Here is a 23,211-nt window from a genome sequence, read left to right as displayed (position 1 = left end):
TTAGCTGTTAGCAGTTTGCTGTTAGCTGTTTACTGTTAGCTGTTAGCATGTCACTTCTGTGACTTTTCTGTTTCCCAAAAATACTTTTGCTGTCATCTGAGATGTTTTCTTTTCTTTTTGTGAGCTTTTACTGTATTTTTTTCTATTTCTGTTGTGTTTTGTGTGCTTTCGCTGTATTTTTCTATTTACTGGTGTTTTCTTAAGTCGCAGTGTGTTTGACCTTTCAGGGCCACCGTACCTGCATATCTATTCCAATGTCATGCTTGCCTGTCGTCGTGACTGTATGGGAAAATGTATCTTTAAGAAACACAGCAACTTGTCTGCTCAGGTTTCAAACAGTTGCAGAGCTTTGGTAAATGAAGGAGCGATGTAGCAAAGTGTTTCTCAGTTCCTCCACCTGCTCTTTGGAAAGTTGTGTCAGTATTTGGGGGAAACAAATCCATGTTAATATCACGTTTGCTGCTCAGCCTTATTGTGCATTTGCTCTGCCAGGAAAGCTAAATTTTCCTTGTTGAATTCTTATAGGCTTAAAATTTGATTTGCAGAATTTGACAGATACGCTGCATCTATCCATCCACCTATCATTCAGTTAGCAAAAAAGCTAACAGCCAGCTAAGCCATCTTTCACCTCTGGCGTCACTTCGTGTACCCGTCACTTTGTCACATGTCCGACTGCTCAGCGAAACACGACGCCAGCGAGGCACCTCGCCCGTGAAAAATCAGATATTCCATCTGCCGGCTTGTCAGAGCAGGTGGCACATGTAACCATTTAGTCAAGTCGACTGTCTACCCCGACAGTCGCCGTGGTGACAGCTAAACGTGCTGCAGAGCCAACGTTAAAAGCCAGGGGACAGCTGACATCCCGCACATCCCGGTGTGTCGGTTTAAATATTCCTCGCGGTGCATCCGACTAAATCTTCCCCCTAATTGACAGAGCAGAGGATGTTTTCTGCCAGGCGCACTGACGGCTGGATGCAGCAGAGAGAGGGAGGGGGAGGCTCGAGGATCCACAGAAATGTCTCCTCTGCTCACTGGCTCACTGTTACTTATGAACCAGTGATGTTATTTTACCTTACAGAATGTGCCAGGGCTGTAAAACACGAGCAACGTCACCTTACATTCATTCAGACGCAGTGGCAATGTGTGCTGCCGAAGAACAGTACTGTTCCCTGCTGCAGTTTCTCTCACAGCAACTAGTTTTAACTTTCTAGTTTTACAGTTTAACATGGAAGTGAGAAAACACAGGGCAGCTTTCTGAGAATAACTTGGATGGACTTTGAATAAGGAATATGGATCATGGAGTAAATAAACCACTGTGGGCAGATCCGAAACAGACCCAGACTGGATCTGAACTGCATCCAGGCTTGATCACGTCTGAGCGTCATTCAGCAGCACACACTGCTGGGAGGAGTCTGAGAGAAACATGGTTTGTTACCACGGTAACTAACTCAGAGTTGTAGCTACACTGGCATTGTTTACTTTTTACTTAGTATTTTACTCCTCGTTGTTTTCTCAGGTTTAAGTCACAAAACTGGTTGTTTTGGTTTAAAGACACACTTTGCTTTAAGTACACAATGCCTGAAACAAGCTGCTTAAGCTCCTCCCACTTTAAGGTAATTTTCTTCTGATTGGGTGCCCCTCACAAACAGTTTGAACAGCAGTGTGTGTTTCTGAAATGCAGCCAGCTTAGATCAAAGTATCTGAGAATAAACATGATCTCAAAACCCTGAAGGATGATTCCTGAAGATATCCGATCAAACCGGTAAGAAAATACTTCTAATGTGGCGAGAGAGGAGGTTGGAACAACCACAGTTTAAAGGATCTCAAATCACTCTGCATGTATTTATGGGAGGGAGGGGGGGCTCAGAGAAAATCAAAACAACAGAAAAAGTAAAGTTGTTTCAAAGCTGTGAGCAGTGTGGATGAGGCTGATCTCCAGGTTGTTGAAAACAGACTCAGAGCAAGTGCTACATTTTCAGGTTGCTTGGAGTGAAAAGCATTAAATGGCTCCAGGGACCGACTAACACTGAAAATGGTGTTGATTGGAAGGATTAGCCTTAGACGAAATAATCTCCCCTTAAAAACAGCTTACAGGCACACAGTGTGAGACAAATTAAAGTCCGCCCATCTGCTTTCTCTTGGTGAACAACTTGTCCAGCTTCACGTCCCTCCTGGCGTCGTTCCCTTTGCCCAAATAAAATGTCCTGTCTGTTTAACTCCAAATTTAAACCCCCAAAGATTTCAGACTTCCTGGTGACATTTTTCCTTTTGTCTGGCAGTGGAGCGTGACGTCTCTGATCAGACGCAGGTGAGTTTTTTAAATTAGTGTTTCGGAGATCATATCTTTGGATATGACACCAAAATGTTCAGTTCGGTGTGATATTTAAAGAGAAAAGCTGAAAAATCTGGCAACAGATCACACATGAAATGATGTGTTTGGCGTCATAAGCAGAGTCATTGATCACATTTGAACTGGAGATGAGGAGAACGTGTGCGGACCAATATCTCATTAAACGCTGGCAGATCCAGAGACCTTGTAGCTTCGACTGCAGTCATTTTAGCTTTTAAACACCAAAACATTTCTATTATGAGTTTGTAAATGTTTGACGTGCACGGAGACTTTAAGGGGAATTTTTAACGTGTTAGTGGCGTTTACCTCTCAGAGAAGATGGTTGGTTCCCTGTATCGGAGAGACGTCCTGCTGTTATCAAAGCACGGAATCTGGAGAGGATTCTCACGCTGCAGCTGGGCAGCCGTTACCTGAAACCAGGAGAAAGTGTTTCTGAAGAAACATTAAAAAATAATCTTTAATGTTTTTCTCCTCGGGCAACAAGGCACAAAATCGCAAATGATGTGTACACTTCTAATACTCACAAATACCCCCACGTCATGACTGGTTTTTAACTGATACCACCTGTTGGCCTCTTCTACCTCCCAGTCAGTGCTGCACAAAGCTTTAAAACCCAAACCTGCGAGGTCAGAATGTATCAGTTACTTTATGAACAATTTGGTTCATTTTCAATTCATTTTCATTTTTAGCACCAAATCATAAAAACAGTCTTTACCTTGTGAAGTACAGACCCTAAAATATAACAGAGAAAATCCCCAAAATCTTTTGACCCCCTATGAGCAAGCACTTTGGTGACAGTGGGAAGGAAAAACTCCCTTTTAACAGGAAGAAACCTCCGGCAGAACCAGGCTCAGGGAGGGGCGGGGCCATCTGCTGTGATTGGTTGGGGTGAGAGAAGGAAGACAGGATAAAGACATGCTGTGGAAGAGAGACAGAGGTTAATAACAGATATGATTCAATGCAGAGAGGTCTGTTAACACATAGTGAGTGAAGAACAAACCCCCAGTGCATCATGGGAATCCCCCAGCAGCATAACTAAGGGAGGAGTCAGGGTCACCTGGTCCAGCCCTAACTATATGTTTTAGCAAAAAGGAAAGTTTGATCTTGTAGCTGTATTTTAGTCCAATTTTATTCGATGAGTAATTGTCTGGGTATCAGGTAAGGCTGCTTTATCTCAGTTGGACACAAGGTGCCTTTGACAGCAGCACGAATCCCAGCATGTTATAGCAGCAGTGACAGGACAAAAACCTGTAATCTCTGTGGCCTCTAATATACTAATGTCAAAATGCATGCAGCATGTGACACCAACATGTGACAACAATGTAGATTTTCTGGCATCAGGACCCGAGGAAAGTGGTTGTTTGTTAAATCTGTGTGCGCCTGGTGTTTTCAGCCTCTTGATTTGCCTCAAACGTAAAAAGCTAGTTTCGAACAAACCTGCTGATTTTGTTGGAAGTCTTTGTTGATGGCTTTATTGAAAGTTGTCTCCCGGTGCTCTTCGACCTCCTCCACCACAGCCACAGGCACAGGACAGATTTGTTTCCAGCACCAATCACCAAACTCAATTTCATGAAAATCAGTGGAGAACTGAGAAAAAGCTCCAACCTTGAGCCGAGTGTACACACAGACTACTGAGAGGCCTGGTTTATTTTACTTTCCTTCTGTTTCTTTAGACATTATACAAAATATAATCTCAGAATTTGTCACAGCTAAACATGATGCATTTATTTTGATTCAGTTAACAGTTACAAACCCAATCATTTTCAGTTCAGTCTGCAGTCGAGACGCATTCAGAGCTGATGTTGGAAAAGCTGGTGTTCAGTTTTACTTCATCTTAGCAGCTGGGACACACCGAGGCACTCACAGAACACAAAATGCATGGCTGACATTGAATTATGACATAAACATGTCAGACCTTTTGGTTCCACTACATGACGGGAAACAGCTGATTTGGACTTTAGGGTCCTGGTTGCACATTTGAAGATGTCACCTTGGATACTGATGGCCACTTTTATGCAATTTGGGGGGAATTTAAATTAACAAGGAAAAGTGTTACCTGCTGATTGCTTTGAAAGAAAATGAGATGGTTCAGAGTTTAAGTTTGCTGGTGTAAGTGTCAGAGTAAAGTATATAAAAGATACCATTAGTTTCAGGACTGTTTTGGCTGCTTACACACATTACACATAACACTTTCTTAAAAGTAATGCAGTTCAGTACTTAATTACTCCAAGGAGAATGTATTTGCATTTCTCTGTAAAATGACCTGAAACAGTCTCGTCGTTACCAGTTAACAGTATAAACCTACAGGCTACATCACACACACAACACAAACCTCTATCATAATGAGGACACACACAAAGATGAAAACACAGCATAAAGACACTCTGAAGCCATTGCCATGGTGATTCTGCTTTAGAAACATGAACAGGTAGAAACGGCGGCTCCAGCCTGACTGCTCATCGGTTTGTTACCTGTTGAAGTTCAGGGTCTGGCTTCTGGCGTCGGCACTCGCTCAGCTTCCACTCTGGGTTTGTGGCTAGCTTAGCGTTAGCATGCTGTCTGTGCAGATGCTTGCGCACAGCTGAAGTTGTGTTAGCAGCATAATGCAGTTGTTTCTGTCCATCGTGCTCTCGACCTTTTCATGTGACAGATATAACAGTAACGTCCATATCCACTGTAGACCGCGCCGCTTTTCCCTCCTCCAGCACACAAACTCAAATCACACGATTGTGGTGCAAGTGGAACCGATAAGTAGGATAGATACACAAGCAGATATCAACCGGTCTGCTAACACTCTCCAACCACCGAGCAGCAGTGAAAAAGTCAAAGCACACCAGAAACTGAGACCATTTGTCTTCAAAGTAAAAGTCATGCCTTACTGCTTTTACTTTGAAGGCAAACAGTCTCTGCTTCCAGTCGCACTCTTCACATTTTCACAGTTGGTTGGTAAGTAGTTGTCACATGTTTGCAGACCATTTGCAGACTACTGAGGACAGCAGCAATCTGTGAGCAACCAAAGCAGTGCAGCACATTTAACAACAGCAAACAACCTCCTGAAAACACTCGCCAAATAGTCACACATTTTTACCCAGCAACTGGTGGTTACCATGGAGTCCCTGACCGATCTATAGGCCTGTGTGACTGCAGCCTAACACTAACAAGGTATGGGTACAACGAGCAGACACAGATACCCGTTAATCAGTGGCAGTGATCAGGGCCATGCCAATAAATCACTGGAACTGCACTCGGCAAACAGACATTATAATATACGAGTCTACGAGGACTGATTCTTTTGGATATTAGAGGAAGTGCTGGTTTTGGCACAGTTTACCCTCGGAGGTTGCTGCTTCTTGACAATATCACGGTAACAGTTTGCATTAAGTAGAAGAGACGTGTTGTCAGTGACACATATCAGAAACAGATTTGTAAACCATATTTCTTTATTAAAGTTTAAGAAACTCCAAGCAGCATATTCATAAATAAAATAAGGGTCTCCCTTAGATGTACTGTGACAGTCTGTATGCTCTGACAGTTCATGTTTTCATCCTCTGTCGGGGTGTTGGAGTTCGAACATAAACAGGACACACGTAGGCCCTTATCGCCCCGCCCTCCCGGTCACTTCCTCATTGCTGACCAATCGTAACCTCGCTCTGTCCGTCCGTCACGTGGTGGAGCACAGTGCAAAAAGCAAGTTGGTTCACGACAGAGAAGCAACTACTGACACAGTAAGAAAACATCCATATAGAGTGTGTTCAGATGGGAGCTGCGTCAGAGTCGAGGACCGTCACGTTTCTGCGTGTCCGTTTACGCACAGGATGAAACACATGGCAGGTTTTACTTGGTGTCACCGGAGAATTGGTTTTCACACAGACACAGAACATTAGCGTTTCAGCAGAGCTCTAACAGAATCATGGTGAAACTGAATAATGAACATTTCTGCTTGGCAACAACGTAAATCTTCACAGTCACACGTTAAACTTTTTCTTCCCAGTTCAATGACTCAGATTTAATACAGCTATGAAAAACAAACCTTGGTCCTATGATCTGAGTGATTCGGCACAGTGCTTTTACAGTTACATTTCTCAAGTGATCAAGAATTAGGAGCATGAATGAACAGCAACAGAACCAAGTATTTTATCCACACTCTAAGGTGTTACGTGAGAGCGGTACTGCGTGTATGCGTAGTCGGGGACAAACTGTAAATGTTACCTTTAACCTGTCATTGATAAGAGCCATAACATGCTTTTGCATGGTGCGAAACAAAGAAGTACATCGGCTTGTCATTGGTGTTGGAAGAATTTATTCCTAAATCTCTGTGTTTTGTGGTTGAGTCTTTAACAGACCACTGGATTCAATCAGCCACAACATTAAAGCCACCTGTTCAACAGCTTTGGCTTTTGGGCAGTGGACCCATACTGGGGTTTCCGGTGGTATCGAGGACGTAGATCAGATTTGTTCTGGACCGTTTTTCAAAATTTTGATCTGGGTCAACACCTCGGTGTGAACACTGAAAAATACTGGACAAATAGGCTTTGTTGGGGATGTTTCCAAGAGTTTACGAGGTCACATTTTTTCCTCGGGTTGTAATTGTTGGATGTGTTGTGGTTTAGTAGCAAACCTATTTGAATTAATAAAGAATGTTTTTATTATTCTGGTGTCAAATTGTTTGCTTGAAAAGCAAAAAGCTCTGAAGGATTTTTTTCATTTGCAGAAACTTAAGAGTTGAGCTTAATATGATGGAGACTGCTGCCGTTGGGGGGCACCCTTAAGGAGACATTAGGGAGTGTGCTTGCTCTGCACACAGTGATAAAAGCATCATCTACTTCACTCCAGGCTTCGAGGGCCGGTGTCCTGCAGGGTTTAGATGTGTCCTTGATCCAACACAGATGATTTAAATGGCTAAATGACCTCCTCAACATGTCTTGAAGTTCTCCAGAGGCCTGATAATGAACTAATCATCTGAGTCAGGTGTGTTGACCCAGGATGAAATCTAAAATCTGCAGGACACCGGCCCTCGAGGCCTGGAGTTCCCCACCCCTGGTCATCTTTTCTAAGGGACTGCCCAAAAACAACTCGCTGTTAGAAGGCTTCAGCTCCAGTATTTCTGCTGTCTGACTGTCTGTCTGTAAGAATATAGTGGACATACATGATATGGACACTTAAAAATCTTTCAGTCTGGGTTTCCCCAGTGTGGAAGAAGTGCTGTGCGACAGAACCGGACAGTAAAACCTCCACAGAACGCTTGTGTCTGTAGTTTAATGAACGAGTTAATCTGCCGCCTGTCCAACAACCACAAACCTACCAACAACACAAGATTCGATGTCCAATCTACAGTTTTGGAACTAAAGCTCTTCATTCTGACAAGTTAAGGTTCCTCAGTTTCCTCTGCCCACGTACACGTTCTATAAATGGAAAGATGAGCGGGTCTGCGTTTTGCTGCTAATGTCCTGAAAACTGTGTGTGATCAACATAGATCCGAACAGCCAGCGTCAGGCTAATGTAAATGAAGTCGACAGTCATTAGGCCCATAGATGCACGTTAACCGTGCTTGTAAAAGCAAAAAGGTGGGGGTGATATGGTCGTTTTATATATTTCTGTTGTTAAATACTTTTACCATAAATGTTCCTCTCACAGTATCCTATAGAGAAAATACTATCCAGTGTTTAGCAAATATATTTAACTTCCCTCTGTTTTACAAGCAGTTGAGGTATGGCACCTGCAGAACGGCCATCATCATGAGCCTCTGTCTGCACTTTGGGTAATGACGCCCTCTGTCATCCCTGCAGGTGATAATGGATCTCATTAGGAATGACTTGTGGAAATACGATGCCTCTCTGAGTCACTCTCTCACTCCTCGTTAGAATAACTGCACTGCTTTGCAAGAAGAAACTTGCGTACGAGAGCGTGACGTAAAATTCTCGAGTATAAAAATTAAAGACATATATATTTAGTACCTTTATATTTTTTCTTAAGGTTAAGGCTGCGTTCACACCGACCGCTGTTGGAACTCGGCCGAGCTTCGATATTTGGCCACAAGCGAAGCATTACGACTGCCTGAAAACAAAAGTGTCGGCCCTCCTTTAGGAACTCTGTGGGAGCGGTTAGTAAGAGTAAGGATGGAAAGGCGAATACGTTTGATCTGTCACAACTTTTCTTGTGTTTCAGGTCTGTAATTTCAGACTTTCAGATTTCGACTGTTGTCGAAGTTTTTTGAATAAATTAATAACCATCAATCGTTCTGGCACCAATTTGAATCTGACACTTCCTTCAAATACAAACAGAAGCTCAAAAATATCAAATAAAATGACTACCAGGCTGGCTGATACTCTGGACCGTTTCTGGTTTTTTGTATATATTTGGCTAACAAGAGGGTCTGTCTCAGAGTTGGGAAGCATGCCAGTACTTGTTTTAAATTGGTGCCAACTTTTCATTAGTCTAAAAGCATCTGGACAGAGTTTCATAGAAAAAGACTGTAACTGATTTTCACTGGTTTGCTGGTGGTGCGATGAAGAAGACGAACTCTAAAACTATTCATCATTTAGAAGGTGCAAGCATCTCTCTGAAACCCAGAACAAGTGTTTTTGTGTTCCTGATTTCCTCATCTCGAAGTCGGGTTGGTTTCTGTTTGATGTCTAAAGGTCTGTGGTTCATCCAACCCTAAACATGTTCATTTCTTTCCACAGCTTAAAATACAGAAGCAATTCTCGTAATTTTGAAGCTTTAACGTGACCCAGAAAAGGTTTTTGTAGTAAGTGGTTAAACGGGACTACAGAAACTGTTGGATTTCATCACGTCGAACGTGCGACTGCATTTACAGTTCAAAAATATGATATTTGACTTTAAGACTAAGACCTGTACCGCGTGGGTAGGGAGCCGCGGTTCTACACCCTGTCGTGTTCCACAAAGAGGCCAGGCTTGCATGACTGCATCATCGTTTGACCTAAAGACAGCGGTCGGTGCGCTCGCAGCCGTACGTACTCTTCTTCGCTCATTTGCTCGTCACAAACAGACTCTCACCTGGACAGTACTGACGCCAAATAAAAACTCGCTATAAAAACAAACCATTGAGCTGTGTGTAAAATATGAACCCAATAAAAATCCGCTTGTTCCCCTCAGTGTTTGAATGAACATCATTTACAGTCAACGTAAGAAAAGAATGTAGACTTTTGCTTGGAAAAAACTATGTATATTATATATTTAATACAAATGGGGAAAAAACAAAGAGTGATTTTTTTTCGTCCGATGCTGAAGATATATATAGGGTTGGTACAGAGGTGCATAACAGTAGGTGTCCACCACTAAAAATGTCCCTACAGCGGTGCATCATGGGTAGTCGTTTACATCAATGAGTTGTGGAAAGACATCGTTTAATTTCGGCACTTAGAAAACAATCACAATGAATTTCGCGTCATTGTTTAATTGAACAAAATTTACAAAGCCATTCAAACAGTCATAACTTTTTCATCAATGTTTATATTTTTTTTATCTCATTTTGTTTGTTTTTATAACTCAACTTCAAAAATTGAGAATATTCAAAATACACTTTAACCTCACTTCGTTCTCTTGGTATTTACAGATATGTACACGAGAAAAATTACACCCTCCAGCCCGCCGCCCGCTTTTTGTTGTTTTTTGTTAGATTTTTCGTGTGTGTGTTTCTGAACAGATAGTGAGATACAAAATCTTTTTACTTTGTACATATATGTTTTTTTCCTCTATAATAATTTTCCTCTAGGGTTCCCCAACCCGCCTCGCATCCGAACCTGGACCTAGGTCCAGAGAGCAGCCTCCCTCCCACCCACCGCCCCCTTTTACCCCTCCGATCTTATATCGATGTACTGTGGGTGGCCTCAATGGCTTCGGGTATGGGTCCTGCGGAGACTGCCTGGTAGGACATTGGCATGGGTGTCTTGCCAGGGCTCTGCCGGAAGAGCCCCCCGTTGGGTGCCCTGTGTTTGCACTGCATGGTGCCGCTGAGGCTGGTGCTGCTGAGCGGGTGGTGCGGGGGCAACGTGCTGCTGCCAGGGCCCTGGGATGGGGGTAGCGTCCTGCCTAGGGTCCCCCCATGGTGAGGATGGGGAAGAGGAGGAGGTGGTCCCCCCTCCCCGGGGAGGAAGGTGGTCACAGCGAGGCCCGAGGGCGGGTAGTCCCGCCTGGACTCCGGGCCCGGGACCAGAGAGGCCTGGCTGGGCTGCATGCTGCCGATGTCCAGCGCAGAGATCTCGATAGAGGGGCCGGGGATCTGCTTGTGGGCCAAGTCCTCGTCCAAAAGACTGTTCATACGACGATGCACCTGTTCCAGATTCACCTCCTTGTCCTATAAGTTGAGGAGTGGGGCGGTGGGGTGGGGATGGAGGAGGACAGTGGAGAGACAGGGGGAGGGAGAGAGGGAGGGAGGGACACAGAGGCTGAGATTGGCGATGGGCCGATTTCTCAGACTGATTCAGGTCAGCGTGTGCTCCATGCATTCTCAATCTGATATGGGTTTTTTTTTTTAACTGACGAGCTTCTATCAGCGATCCAGCTGATAGACCGGCCCGGTTTCATTTTGTAGTCTGGTTTGAAGAGCCCAGTGGAAACTGAGGCCACAGAAACCAATCTGAATGTGCAACTTGAAATCAAACTTGGCCAGTGAGCAGTAAAGGCTTGATGTATGGAGGAAACCGACCCTGGAGCCAAGCTGACTGTCGTGTGCTGCAGAGCTGTTGGAGGCTTGACTATGTCGAGATTGTCATGAATCACATCTGAGATCAATTTTAGATTCATAAACTGAAGCTATGTTTGTGCTTTCTCTGCCCTCGCCGCCCTCGGAGCTGCTACTCTCGTCACAGGAGGATCAGAGAATTGGTTTCCTAGCAGAATAATTTAATCGCCACACTGGCTGACGATGCATCTCCTGCTGACTGCAGACATGCATACTTGTTAGGTATTAATAGACACCCGAGTGTTTCCCTGTTGAACCGCAGGTCTGCTTTAGTACACTGGTCAGGGGAAGGTAAAGGACGAGGGGCGTGCGGGAGGAAGGAGGCGTGATTCGCATAGTGAAAGCGAGGCTTTGAATCTGAGGCCAGATTCTCGACACGTCCGCGTGCGACTGCTGCAGCGCGGCCGGATGATGTTTTAGGAGAGGGTCTTAAAGCGGCCAATCGCTTTACAGCAAAGCAGCTAACATTCCTGAACGCAGCCTGGCTCCAGCATCGGGCTCGCTTCAGTCCAGAAACACAGTGAGATTAGTCCCAGGAACTCACAGTGACACCGGCGACACTCAACACAATGCACACGACACATTACAGATTAATACCACATACATATTCAGTCATGGTGCAGTGTTAGCAGCACATAATACAGAAGGCATGCAACTACCCCACCCCCGCAGGTTTGATCATTTCGAGTTTGTTTTACTGTCACACTGTTGGGATTACTACTGGCATGGACTGAAAATCGCTGTTCATGATTTTATTCCACTGATAAACAGATCATGTGACTGTTCAAAACGTTCTGGGCAGCTTTGTTAAATTATGAGAGATTTTATGAGCTCAGACAAAAGACATTTGAGAAGCTTTACAGCTACGACACGTTCGGAGCACAATCAGACCGTATTCTGGATCCAGGGACTGGATGCATGACACAAAGTGAATTTTCAGTCAGGTGAAAGGATGCAGTCTCAGACTGCTAATGTTAAAAATGTTAAACTAGCAAACCAGCAGCTGGCTTTAACTGCAAACAGTGAGTGCTGTGTGAGGGCCGGTTCTCTGCAGAGCACTCGAGTTCACGCGGTGTTTGGTGGTGGTGTCGATCTGACTGAGAAGCTGAAGGACGCCGCTTGCTCGTACGTTGGTGACCTGCCGATTACACGCACTCCTAATCACACCCTGCTTAGTCTTTTCTTCTTGCTCGTAGATTAAATGAACCGAAGCTTCATTTTCTCAGATGCTCCTGTTGGCCAGTCGACACTCTGTGTCACCAAATCTACCCAGGACCTGACCTCAGTGCTCTTTTAGTTAGCAGGATGAAGACTTAAAATGAAAAAATCAAGGGAGAAGTTTGTCTCGGAGTCATTTAAAGTAAAGTGTGAGCCGTGCAGATGAACATTTCTTCATGTAGAGTGGTGCAGAGAGCCCTTCTGGTGGAAACACACTAGCGAAGCCTCCGACTCTCAGAGCGTCTCGATGCGCTGCGGTAGAGCAGCGCCGAGGCTAATCGTGTACCTTTGTTCCAACCTTTAAGCAACACACGAACATGCAGCGTGTTTGCTTTGAATGATCCCACTCCAGCCTCTGAGAGCTCCTCTCAAGCCAATTAAAACATCTCAGCTCAGGTTATTGTTTCAGCCGACCAGCGCCTCATTAAAATATGTTTTCAAACTGGCAGCTAGCCTAAATAAATAAATGCCAGGGATTAAACCTCAGCCGGTCGTTAAAGGCAGGCTGGTGATGTAAGTGCAGAGGAAGAACAGCCGTCTGAAAGTCTCCATTAATTTGGAAAACAAACAGCTCTTTTAATGAGTGCTCCCACTGGGGGGCCTTTTAAATCACTCTGCTTCCTGCTACTTTGCAAATACTGTGACTGTCGAGTGGGTTGTGCTCAAGTGCGATAAGAACAGTTACAGATTGTTTCTGGTTCATTTTAGATTCAAGTGGCCCTGCGAAGATGAGCGAAGGCTGTTCTGCACGGCGATCGCCTCTAACACCGACATCTTCCATCTGATAACGTCTTATTAACCAAAGGTCACCATCGACTGTGTCTCTACATCCAACCCAGCTGAGGAGAACTTTGCTAGATGTTGAGATTTGGTGGAAAGATGAAAGGTCAAAGTTGTCTTTTCTGGTTGTATAAGGAAGTCATTTCAACTCAAAATTTAGTTGAACAGTGAAAGCACATCTCTTCCTCCTGAACACCTCTGCACCTCTGACCAGCAGCTTCTTACGAGGATATGTTTTCACTGTCCAGAGGCTTATTATGAATAAGATCAGCAAAGGAGAATCATTTCCATTTAGACGCCGCGTACACTGTTATATAGTAGGTAATACTTGACTGTGTAAGTTGGTCAGAACTGCCAATCAAGCGCAATAAAAAAGATAAAAGACAAGAACGTGTGTTTGCATTTCTGTTTTTAAATTAGCAGCAACGCGTGAAACTGTATCCTAGTGTTTTCATTGTTGCCATCTCAGCGTTCTTCAAGAGCACTCGACTGTCCAGCTGCATGCTCATTGGCCAGTTTTGGGCCTGGTGAGGGTTGTACCCTGGGTAATCTTCTTTCTTAAACGTAGAATGACCAAAATCTACAAAACTTTATTCATCCTTTGTGACTTGAAAGTAGCCACTGAGGTCCAGGCAGAGGGCCGTGATCTTCACTCTGATAGGACCAGATGTCTTCTTGCAGGACTTTGTGCAAGAGTCTTTCTTTTCGTCTTAAGAATCGTTTTTCCAATATCTTTCCAAAATCCTGGAAAAGTGTTGTCACCTTTCAGTTTTCAACCAAATCTCGATAGTATAGTGACGCGTTTTAAAAGCCGCAGCTGACTGGCGGATCTGTGCGCTTGCTGGAGCCCAAACAAGCCTTTGGATTTTTGATTATTCGTGAGGGGCTCTTTTTGTGCCATGGTCCTGCTTAGAGGGAACCGCCACTGTTGCTCGATGCAAAGTTGTTCAGAGTGATTTGATTTATCGGTGACGAGTTATTTCTATTCCAGAATTAATGGGGTGCTGCAATTTGTAGATCACAAGGGCTGAGGGTGACAATCATGTTAATAATGCTGTCACTTCATCTCAGTCCAGCTAAATGTCTGTGGAAGATTTTGGAGTAAACGCTGGACCAGCGTCTCTCGCACCATCAACAAACACTAGATGAGTTCATCTCTCCAGCAGACTTCTAGAAACTTCTAGAAAAGTCAATGAGCACAAAGTAGCCCGACATCTTACCAACACGTGTTTCCCATCAGTTCTACGACAGTTCTGTGTAGGTGCCAAAAACAGTCCATGTTTCAGCAGGTTTGAGGAATTTTATGTGGCAAAGAGACGAAGACCAAAATAATCCTTCGTGTAGGACTTGAGACCCGGAGGCTTCCTGCCAGCTTTCCAGGTGTGATTTAAAGGTATCGTTGGTTTGCTCTTTACCACCAACTGCAGTTAGTCCTCCTGCTGACCAGCCAGCATCACCAAGCGCGTTTAAATGGAGGAGAATCCTGTTTTACTGCAATACTGATTTTCAAAAACAGTCAGTTTTTTAATGAAAGAGTTAAATTTGCTCAGTCATCACTTAAATAACAAACACAGAAATGCTGAACAAAAGCCACAGACGTCTGGAAACATGACACACGGCATGCAGTCCTCAGGAAGCAGGTAATAATATTCATCACGCGTGCAATAAAATCCAGAACAACATTTCTGTGTCTTCATTTAATCGTTGAATCCACAACGTGGTCAAAGCCTCCAGATAAGCACACTCGGTAAAGCCGCAGTCAGCAATCATCTACAGTCTTAATCATCTCGCTGTCTTATTTTAGGCTTAGAAACGAGCAATAACCGATAGGTCAAAACTTTATTACCAGCTACTGACACCATAAGATGAAAGGTCAAGTGAGGCAAATCGTTTCTTTCAATTTAGATTCAGCTTGGCAAAGCAAAACCATATTTTCTGCGTTCGTCATTGTGGTTTTCAGTCGATCGATGGACATCTTAATCAATAAAGTGCTGCTGACCCAGACGCTTAGGCCAGAAGGTCTTGATACAAGTATTTAGATGAGTGCATGACTTTCCTAAGCTGTTATTGACCTTTATTTTCAAAACGTCCGAGAGCTCTCAAAGCATCGATCAGAACCTGTGCAGAGGAAAAACGATCCAGGCGCAGGTGCAACATTTTTTCAAGGAGATCGCCGGGTTCACGGCGAGTGACATCACATGTGAACGCCACACTGTTCAGATTGAACGCTTCAGGCTCCAGCTGCCACTTCAGTTGACTGGATAATTTTTACAATGAAATCTGAAATGGAGTCTGGCTTTGTGAAGCTAATTTGCTGTTAGCTAAGTGGCTCTCCAAAAGTCTTAAAGTCAGACTTTTTCTAATGCAGTCTGGCTCCATCAGGGAAATTTGCCAGCTGCCACTTTCGCACAGCAGCTACTTTGAGCTGATTGAGACGGAGAAACAGAAGGTACGATCAAAAAGACTTTGCCTGTGAAAAACAAAAAAGATTTTCTTACATGTGGGAGTTTTCGTGTGAGTTTACGTCAAAGATAAAAGCTGGTTCTCCATCTACAACCCAAAGACTCTTCCCCTTAAAACCCAGAGGCAGCACGGTGGCACGGTGGTTAGCACTGTTGCCGCACAGCAAGAAGGTCCTGAGTTCAATTCCACCATCAGGCCGGGGTCTTTCTGTGTGGAGTTTGCATGTTCTCCCCGTGTTTGCGTGGGTTCCCTCCGGGTACTCCGGCTTCCTCCCACCGTCCAAAGACATGCAGCTTGTGGGGATAGGTTAATTGGATAATCCAAATTGCCACTAGGTGTGAATGTGCGTGTGAATGGTTGTCTGTCCCTGTGTGTTGGCCCTGCGACAGACTGGTGACCTGTCCAGGGTGTACCCCGCCTCTCGCCCTATGACAGCTGGGATAGGCTCCAGCGCCCCCCGCGACCCTGAAAAGGATAAGCGGAAGCGAATGGATGGATGGAGTTCAGTATCCAGGGCTGAAAGTGGCCCAACCAGAAGCATCTTATACTCTCCAGGGTCAGATGCAAAATTCTGCTATGACTTCCTGAGCTGTTTCCTGAAGCTTCTCAGTCACCTCAACACGATTCACACTCACTGCTTGTCCTGTGAGAGATTTGGCTCCTTGCAATGTTAAAATTAAATTCAAGGCAAAGGTTTGCAAATGCACGTGCAGGCCTTCCACGGAGCTGCTTGCTGGTTGTAGGCACGATCACCAATATTCTTATGGCCACCAACTCAAAACTAGCCTTATCAGGCTTTCTGATATTGAGCTGCTCCATTTCTCGTAGATGTCTTGATGAATTTTTAAAGGTTTATGCAAACACTGCTCAATAAAAGCTGCGTGAAAGGCACTGAGTTTGTCGTGAACCTTGGTGATTCTGTTCTCCCGAAACAGGTCAAACTGAGGTGTGAGGTCAGCCCTTATGAGATGTGTTCAAACAGTTAAAGATGACCAAATGAGAGAAAGCAAGGAGAAACAGAAAAGGCACCGTGAGAACCAGGAAGGTTTCTAATGATGACGGGATGCAGCGTTAGTAGCGAGTTCTCAGAAGGTTACAACTTTATCATCTGCATAGAGCAAAATCCTAATTCTTTATTTTATTATTATTCTACACTCCTCTAATTAGCAAACTCTGCTTAATAAGCATTATACCAGGGGAAGAATGAGTTCTAACCTTTAAGATGATCACAGACATAATTGAATTTGTGCTGGAAACTGACAAAAATGACTTCCTGTATGCCTGCAGATTTAGTTTCAGAAAATCAGAAAGACTTTAACCCCCGAAAGGAAAGAACAAAAACAAAGAGGAGCTTGGCGACGGCACAGATGTGTTTGATTTCTTTTGTCGTATTTTAGAAGGTTGTATATAGGAGGTCTATTCTGACCTGTATCAATAGCTTCTGCTTCATCCCAGCCTCTCTCTCTGTCTGTCCAAATGTCCCTCCTCCCCTCCGATGAAGCAGTTGTAATGTCATTATATGTCAATGGACCAGAAACCCTTGCCAGCCTGTAATCCTTAGTAACCTGCACGAGATCATAGACAGTCAAGTGTAAATCAAAAAATGAAAAGGATAGATGGAGAGAAGGAGAGGAGATAGATAACAGGGGTGTCCACATTGACATATAATTTGCAATAAGACGTGACACAGTGATAGAACCAGGGGTTATGGACGGGGATGTCGGAGACAGATCTTATTGCTAAAGGGTGACACACCCGGCGTGCACACTGCCTGCTCACACTTTAGTTTATGGATCCACATCGAGGCCTTCCTGCCCGTTTGTCCCCTGTCACATGACTGAAGCCTGTCTGGGGGTGTTCGCACAGTGAGGTGAGGTCGGCCCTGCGTAGTGCTGGGAGGTGTATGTTGTTGATGTCTGGAGGTAGGACATGGAAAGGCAGGTCTGAGGTCAGTTTCGTGTTCGAGCGGTGTCTTTGGTAGCGCCCGTGTCCCCGTTTCAAACAATATACAGACCACACAATAACCACTGTAACACACAGCACACACGTCAGTATCAGTGTAGCCCCAACATCCATTCTCCTCCTGTATTTCTGTCCCACCATCATGTTTAACATTGAATACTTGGTGGTTCTCAACCAATAACAAACGTCATGCATGACTGGAAGGAGGAGTCAAAGGCTGAATGGAGCTAACTTGGGTTTAGCATCGTACGTTTTGTGGAGTCAGAAGCGACCACATCGTAGTTATCAGCTGATCATTAATCTCTTTGTCCCGCCTTCCTCCCCTCACTCCTAACCTGTCGCAGCAGATGGCCCGCCCCTGGTTCTGCTGGAGGTTTCTTCCTGTTAAAAGGGAGTTTTTTCTTCCCACAGTCACCAAAGTGCTGCTCATAGGGGGTCATATGATTCTTGGGTTTTTCTCTGTATTATTGGAGGGTCTTTACTTTACAGTTGTCTTGAGGCAACTGTTGTTGTGATTATAAATAAAGATGTGAGTAACTCTGGTCACTCAAAGCTTATTCAAATGATGCATGTGACATAATTTCAGTTTCACAGAGGATTGTGGGTTTTTTTGGTAATTTGAACTCACTGTGGAACTGCCAAAAGCTGCAGTTCCTCTCTTGTCCACTTGGGGCTGTCCCCATCAGTGAGTCTTACCGCATAGACTCCAATGTTGACTGGCAGGTGGATGGTGACACAGGCGGCTGCAGCTGCTAGCTGTCTGCTATTCTCCACCTCAGCCAACTGAAGTCCCTGAACTGGACCTGTGGACCATGTTTGTGCTGCTGGAACATTTTTAATGACATTATCTGACCAACTATATGGCTGTTGGGACGTTGTTGTACTAACAGACCTTTCTAGAAGTCTGAGCTCCAGTTTTGGTGCACAGGGAGACTCTAGGATGTTTATTAGCAGATGTCTGGGTGGTTGAGACTTTACAGGGAGCTTTGTGCTGCAGGTCAGTGCTTTCTGATGGGCTGCTTGTTGAGTTGTGATGGGGCGTCCAAATTCATCTGTAGTTGCACGCTGCACGCTGCCCTGTGTTGGTATTGTGTTATGTGAGGCCAGCTGATCTCTGTTCAAAGCTTTTATCCTCTCACACTGACACAGAAGCAGACGGCTGCCTCGCTCTGTTCTCTGCAGGCTGATGTCTGAAGCATCACTCTGCACAGAAATCATCCGACTGAAGGTGTTTCCGGTGTCAAAATGTCCCATTTAAACTTTCACTCATGTCCATATTTCATGCTGAGTGATGTCACAGCTCTGGTGTGAGGAGATTGGCTGCCACTAACGATTATGCATGAAACCTGATTATTAATGACTTAGTTTGCGATTGGATATTTATTTTAATACTGACGGAAAGTACTGATCTTTGTTACTGAGTTTCCTGCACGCTTGCTTCTGTGGCTGCAGACAGAGTGAAAGGTTATGTTGATGAGCTCCCTGCATAAATCTTTTGTGGCCCTTTCAGGGAAAAAAGCTGTAAAAAGCCACTTTGCACAGCAGACAGTTGGAGCCCAGCGAGGTGAGCAAAGTGGAACATTTAGCAGCTAAAGAGCCGCACGTTCACGACTCCGATGGGACGAAACTCGATGAGCTGATGCTGAATTTGTTTTGGAGTCAGATTTTGTTATTGAAGCTTTATGGCCTGTTGCAGATGTGCAGCAGCAGCAGCCACTGAAACTGTCAGATTCTCATCTGCAGAGCCAAAGTTCCCACATTCACACTTTGAAATGGCGTAAAATTACACAGAGCACTTATACGTCAGAGCCTATTGTTTGGCACAGGGACAGCGTCACTCTGAGAGGTTAACACAGATTTGTGTTTTTTAATGACGTTGTGTTAAATCGGAACAATACGATCCTGCTGTGACGGAAGAAGTTCCGGATAATTATCCACTAAAGACGTTTCAATTACGGGATGTTTCCAGCTTTCGAGGAGGCGGCCGTTCATTAATATCGATCGGGGGTGCGTTCATCTTTCACGAACCGCAGGTGTAACTATTAGCTCGGCTGTAAGAGCAGCGTGTGTTTCATTCATAAAAGAGCGAGGTGGTCGCTGAGTTCTCAGTGATTCTTATTCAGCAGGCACTTGGTGAGGCTCCAGTTTCCAACAGCAACAGTGCACGGTTGTTGAAACGCAGGTTGAGCTGCGTTTAATGTGACAAACAACTTTTTCTTTCCACGCTAAAAACTCCGTAAGTGTCCTTCTCTGCCTCAGCAAGCTCCCACCCTCTCCTGCTAATTATAATCTCTTTTAACAACCCCTGGGTGCAGAAAATTACCAAAGCCTTACCACACAAAATGAGTTTATAGCAATAATTCAATACCGAGCCCTTGAATGCTACAGAGCCGCCGCTGCGGGAATTAATCATTAAAGTCTGCGGGTGCTTCCACGCTGGGAGTTGATCCTTGGCTGGCTGAGCTAATTCGGCACTGTTTGCTTGTAAGGCCTCGTCGTTTTATGAGCATATTAGTAAAGGTAATGGTGAGGTGGAGTGTGCCCTGGTAGTTGGGGACAGGGTGGGTGGGGAGCGATGCACGGGTAAAATAAAAACATGAAGGGGGTGTAGTAATAATAAGAAGGAGAAGAGACCAAATTTGATTTCAGTCAGCGGCACAGAGCACATCTACCTACTCTGCCCTGCCTCCCGCCCTCTGTCCCCCAGCTCTCCGACACTAGACTGACTCCTAAAAACCTCTCTCCTCTACAGCTGGGTGTACTGGAGCTCCACTAAGTCGGGGCTCGCGTCTGCGGCTGGATCCTTAAAGTAGAGTGTGGCAGTGTCTTCCCCCCGCTGGCCCGTCCGCCGGGCCCTGTGCTCGGTCACCTCTTTGGGCTGCTCCTGGCGGCAGTGGTTGCTGTTCCACCAAGCCTCCAGCCCAGCCACCAGGCAGGCCAGCAGCAGGCCCGCGGCCAGGATGCAGAAGATGCCGGCGAAGCTGTGCAGCTTGAGGGAGCGGCCATCGGGGTGGGCGCTGGCGTGGCTGCTGAGGTCGCAGCGGCCGGCGCGGGGCCACCACTTCTGCTTCATGATGTCCAGGTCGCCTTTCTCCTGCAGCTCCAAGATCCTGGAAGAAGAGACGAGAGCAGCAGGTGAGATGCAGAGAACACCAATTAATCCTTCTTACCCGAAGGCAACAAGAACAGTCTGTGACCCTCGGGCGGGACGTCGCGCTCGCTGCTATGTCACACAGTCTTACTGCGGCGTCTCCTCTGCACACGCAGCAGAGTCGCAGTCGCTCTGCAGCGCCTAATAAATCCCAGCCTACCGTGAGAACGCACCTCAACGTCTTGCTTTGTCCAGCTCAGATAAATACAAGCGATTCTCCTGATTCTCCAGCTTTTATTTACATGAAGTGTGAGATGTGCCGAAGCACGGCCGACCAAAGGTGTCCGCTTAACACCGATTTCCTGCTTTCCAAAGACAAATACATCCAAACACACGTTTGTGGACGAAAATGTGTTTCTTTTTGTCTTTGCTGGCAAACAAACTACAAAGAAATAAAAGCTGGTGTTGACATTTCCAACCCGTTCTAGCTTCTTTCATGCTGTTAGATCTCCCGCTGCTGATGCACGGCGTCTGAAAACAGAACGACACAGGAGCGAGCGACCCACCGACACGTGTGCACCGATCACGCCTGCGCCTTACAACAAGAACATACAGTCAGGATCCAAAGTTTACGATCACCTGAAAAATGGCAACAATCACATTTTGCATGGTTGGATCTTAATGAGGTTCCAAGTAGAGCTTCAACCTGCGACAAGAAGAAACCGACAATGTTCAAAAAAGGAAACTTTTTTTGCCTTTGCCATCAGAACGTGGTGACTACCTGACAGAAAATGACAATAAATCCACATTTTTGGCCTTTTAAAGCACGTTCAGCCTGTTTCAGTTTAAGTGTTGCTCTCAATAAATCGCAGGCTCAAAAAAACCTCCCATTTCTTCTTGTTGCATGTTGAAGCTCGACTCTGAGCTTTGTTAAGATCCAACAATGCAAAATATGAGTTTTGGCCATTTTTCATGTGGTCTTAAGCTTTTTTTTTTTTATCAGGGCTGTATTAGTAACGTTACACTTTGCACTGATAACAAAGAAAGTGTAGAAGGTACAACAGTTCAGACTGAGTCAAAGCAACAAAGAAGAAATAACAGGACAGAGGGAAAGTGCACAGACTGAGCTTTAAGGATGCTGTAAAGGAAGCACAGCCTCTGAAAGGGACGCCCCCCGTCAGCCACTGTAAAACGAAACTAAATATAACAAATGTAATCACATTCATCTCTTTCACTTTGTCAGGTGCGCTTTCATAAGATGTAACTGTCTAAACATCAGTGTGTGCTTTTAAATCCTCCCCTCTCGTTACGGTCGGAGCCTGTCGATGCTCTCGGCTGTTCTCGGTATCCCATCGTCCTTCATCTCCGTTCGACCTCGCGCCCTTTTTACTCAGGAACACGTCCTGTTTCTGAAGTCATGGGAAAACTGGCCTGCAGGCCTGTGAACTGCTGTACAAGACTCCGCAGGCTCTGAATAGACACATTTTCAGCTGAGAGAAGCATCGATTTTTTTTCCCATTAAGATCTGATGAAGTAGATCTGATCTGCAGAGGCAGTTTTTACACTTGGAACAAATTAAAGCTGATGATTCAAAACTAGAAAAAGCATCACAGCGAGCAGCTGCGCGTCCGCGTGGCCCAGTTTACCTCGCGACATTAACCTACGACGAGAAGAAGAACAGACAGTTCGGAGAAGGCCGAGACTTTCTCGCTCTAATTATTTAAATTTGCCAAAAAATCCCACAATAGGCCCGCGATGTACCTCGGTACGGAGCGATGTACCACGGTACGGAGCGATGTACCACGGTACGGAGCGATGTACCTCGGTACGGAGCGATGTACCACGGTACGGAGCGATGTACCTCGGTACGGAGCGATGTACCTCGGTACGGAGCGATGTACCACGGTACGGAGCGATGTACCTCGGTACGGAGCGATGTACCTCGGCTCATCACGGCTGTAATTTTGTCATTGCCCGGGGGGTCATTATGGGCCATTACACCACGTGTTACACGGTGCTAATCAATGTTATAGACGAGGGGAGGCGTTCCAAGATTCAGACTTTTCCATGAAATGAGATTGTGAACCATCGAATTCAACGCGACGGGGATTTCGCCGTCGTTGAAAAATAATCACGGCGCATCAATCGTAAGCTTCTGCACTGAGCTCCTTTCCCCCGCTGAGGCTAAATGCAGGTGATGATTTGTGGCTTCATCCTTTCAGCACAGCAGCTGGATTTATTTGTTGTTCCGCCCACGATGACTCAACAGTCTGAAACCAACCAAAGAGCAGAGAATAAGGTCTTTGACGTGACCGCCGTCGTAGGGATCATGTGACAGGGTCTTTGCCTACAGTGGGGAGATAATATTTCATCTCCTGCTGAACGTCCAAAGAGCCTCTAAGTTTAATGGTAGTTTTATTTTAATGGAGAGACAGAATATCAACCAAGTCCAGAGTCCAGAAAAATGTGTTACGTAAAAGTTATAACCTGATGCGTATGTGACGGAGCGACCCACAGATTAGCCGAGTGCTCACGTGAGTTACAGTCAATCAGTTGGAAACACTCCTGAGTGTCTGGAGTGTGGGGCCTCCCTGCTGCTGCGGAGTCGGGGCGGTCTGCCTCTCCCCACCGCAGGGAAAAGGG

At 45.3% G+C, this 23,211-nt stretch overlaps 1 protein-coding gene and 1 long non-coding RNA gene across 3 annotated transcripts in view; one reads left to right on the top strand and one right to left on the bottom strand.

Annotated features, from left to right (window-relative positions):
* LOC102194357 (uncharacterized) overlaps positions 1 to 13,442 on the top strand; it is a 14,516-nt gene extending 1,074 nt beyond the window's left edge. Inside the window, exon 2 of the long non-coding RNA XR_312001.2 lies at positions 12,981 to 13,442. This is a non-coding gene — a long non-coding RNA (uncharacterized LOC102194357). The remainder of the gene's footprint in view (positions 1 to 12,980) is intronic.
* grid1b (glutamate receptor, ionotropic, delta 1b) overlaps positions 7,358 to 23,211 on the bottom strand; it is a 575,964-nt gene continuing 560,110 nt past the window's right edge. Inside the window, exons 16-18 of one of the 2 annotated variants that reach the window (XM_005743393.1) lie at positions 20,347 to 20,587; positions 16,942 to 17,080; positions 10,146 to 10,667 (exon numbers count right to left, since the gene is read on the bottom strand). In XM_005743393.1, the coding sequence (XP_005743450.1) occupies positions 10,201 to 10,667; positions 16,942 to 17,080; positions 20,347 to 20,587 (847 nt within the window). In that variant the 3' untranslated portion in view covers positions 10,146 to 10,200. Of the gene's footprint in view, positions 10,668 to 16,941; positions 17,081 to 20,346; positions 20,588 to 23,211 lie in introns of both variants that reach the window. The other variant, XM_005743394.1, reaches the window with a different exon arrangement.

This window comes from Pundamilia nyererei, unplaced genomic scaffold (assembly GCF_000239375.1).
Source record: "Pundamilia nyererei isolate P.nyererei 1_Seehausen unplaced genomic scaffold, PunNye1.0 scaffold00131, whole genome shotgun sequence".
Taxonomy (NCBI): domain Eukaryota; kingdom Metazoa; phylum Chordata; class Actinopteri; order Cichliformes; family Cichlidae; genus Pundamilia; species Pundamilia nyererei.
This window is presented reverse-complemented; position numbering and strand designations above follow the sequence as displayed.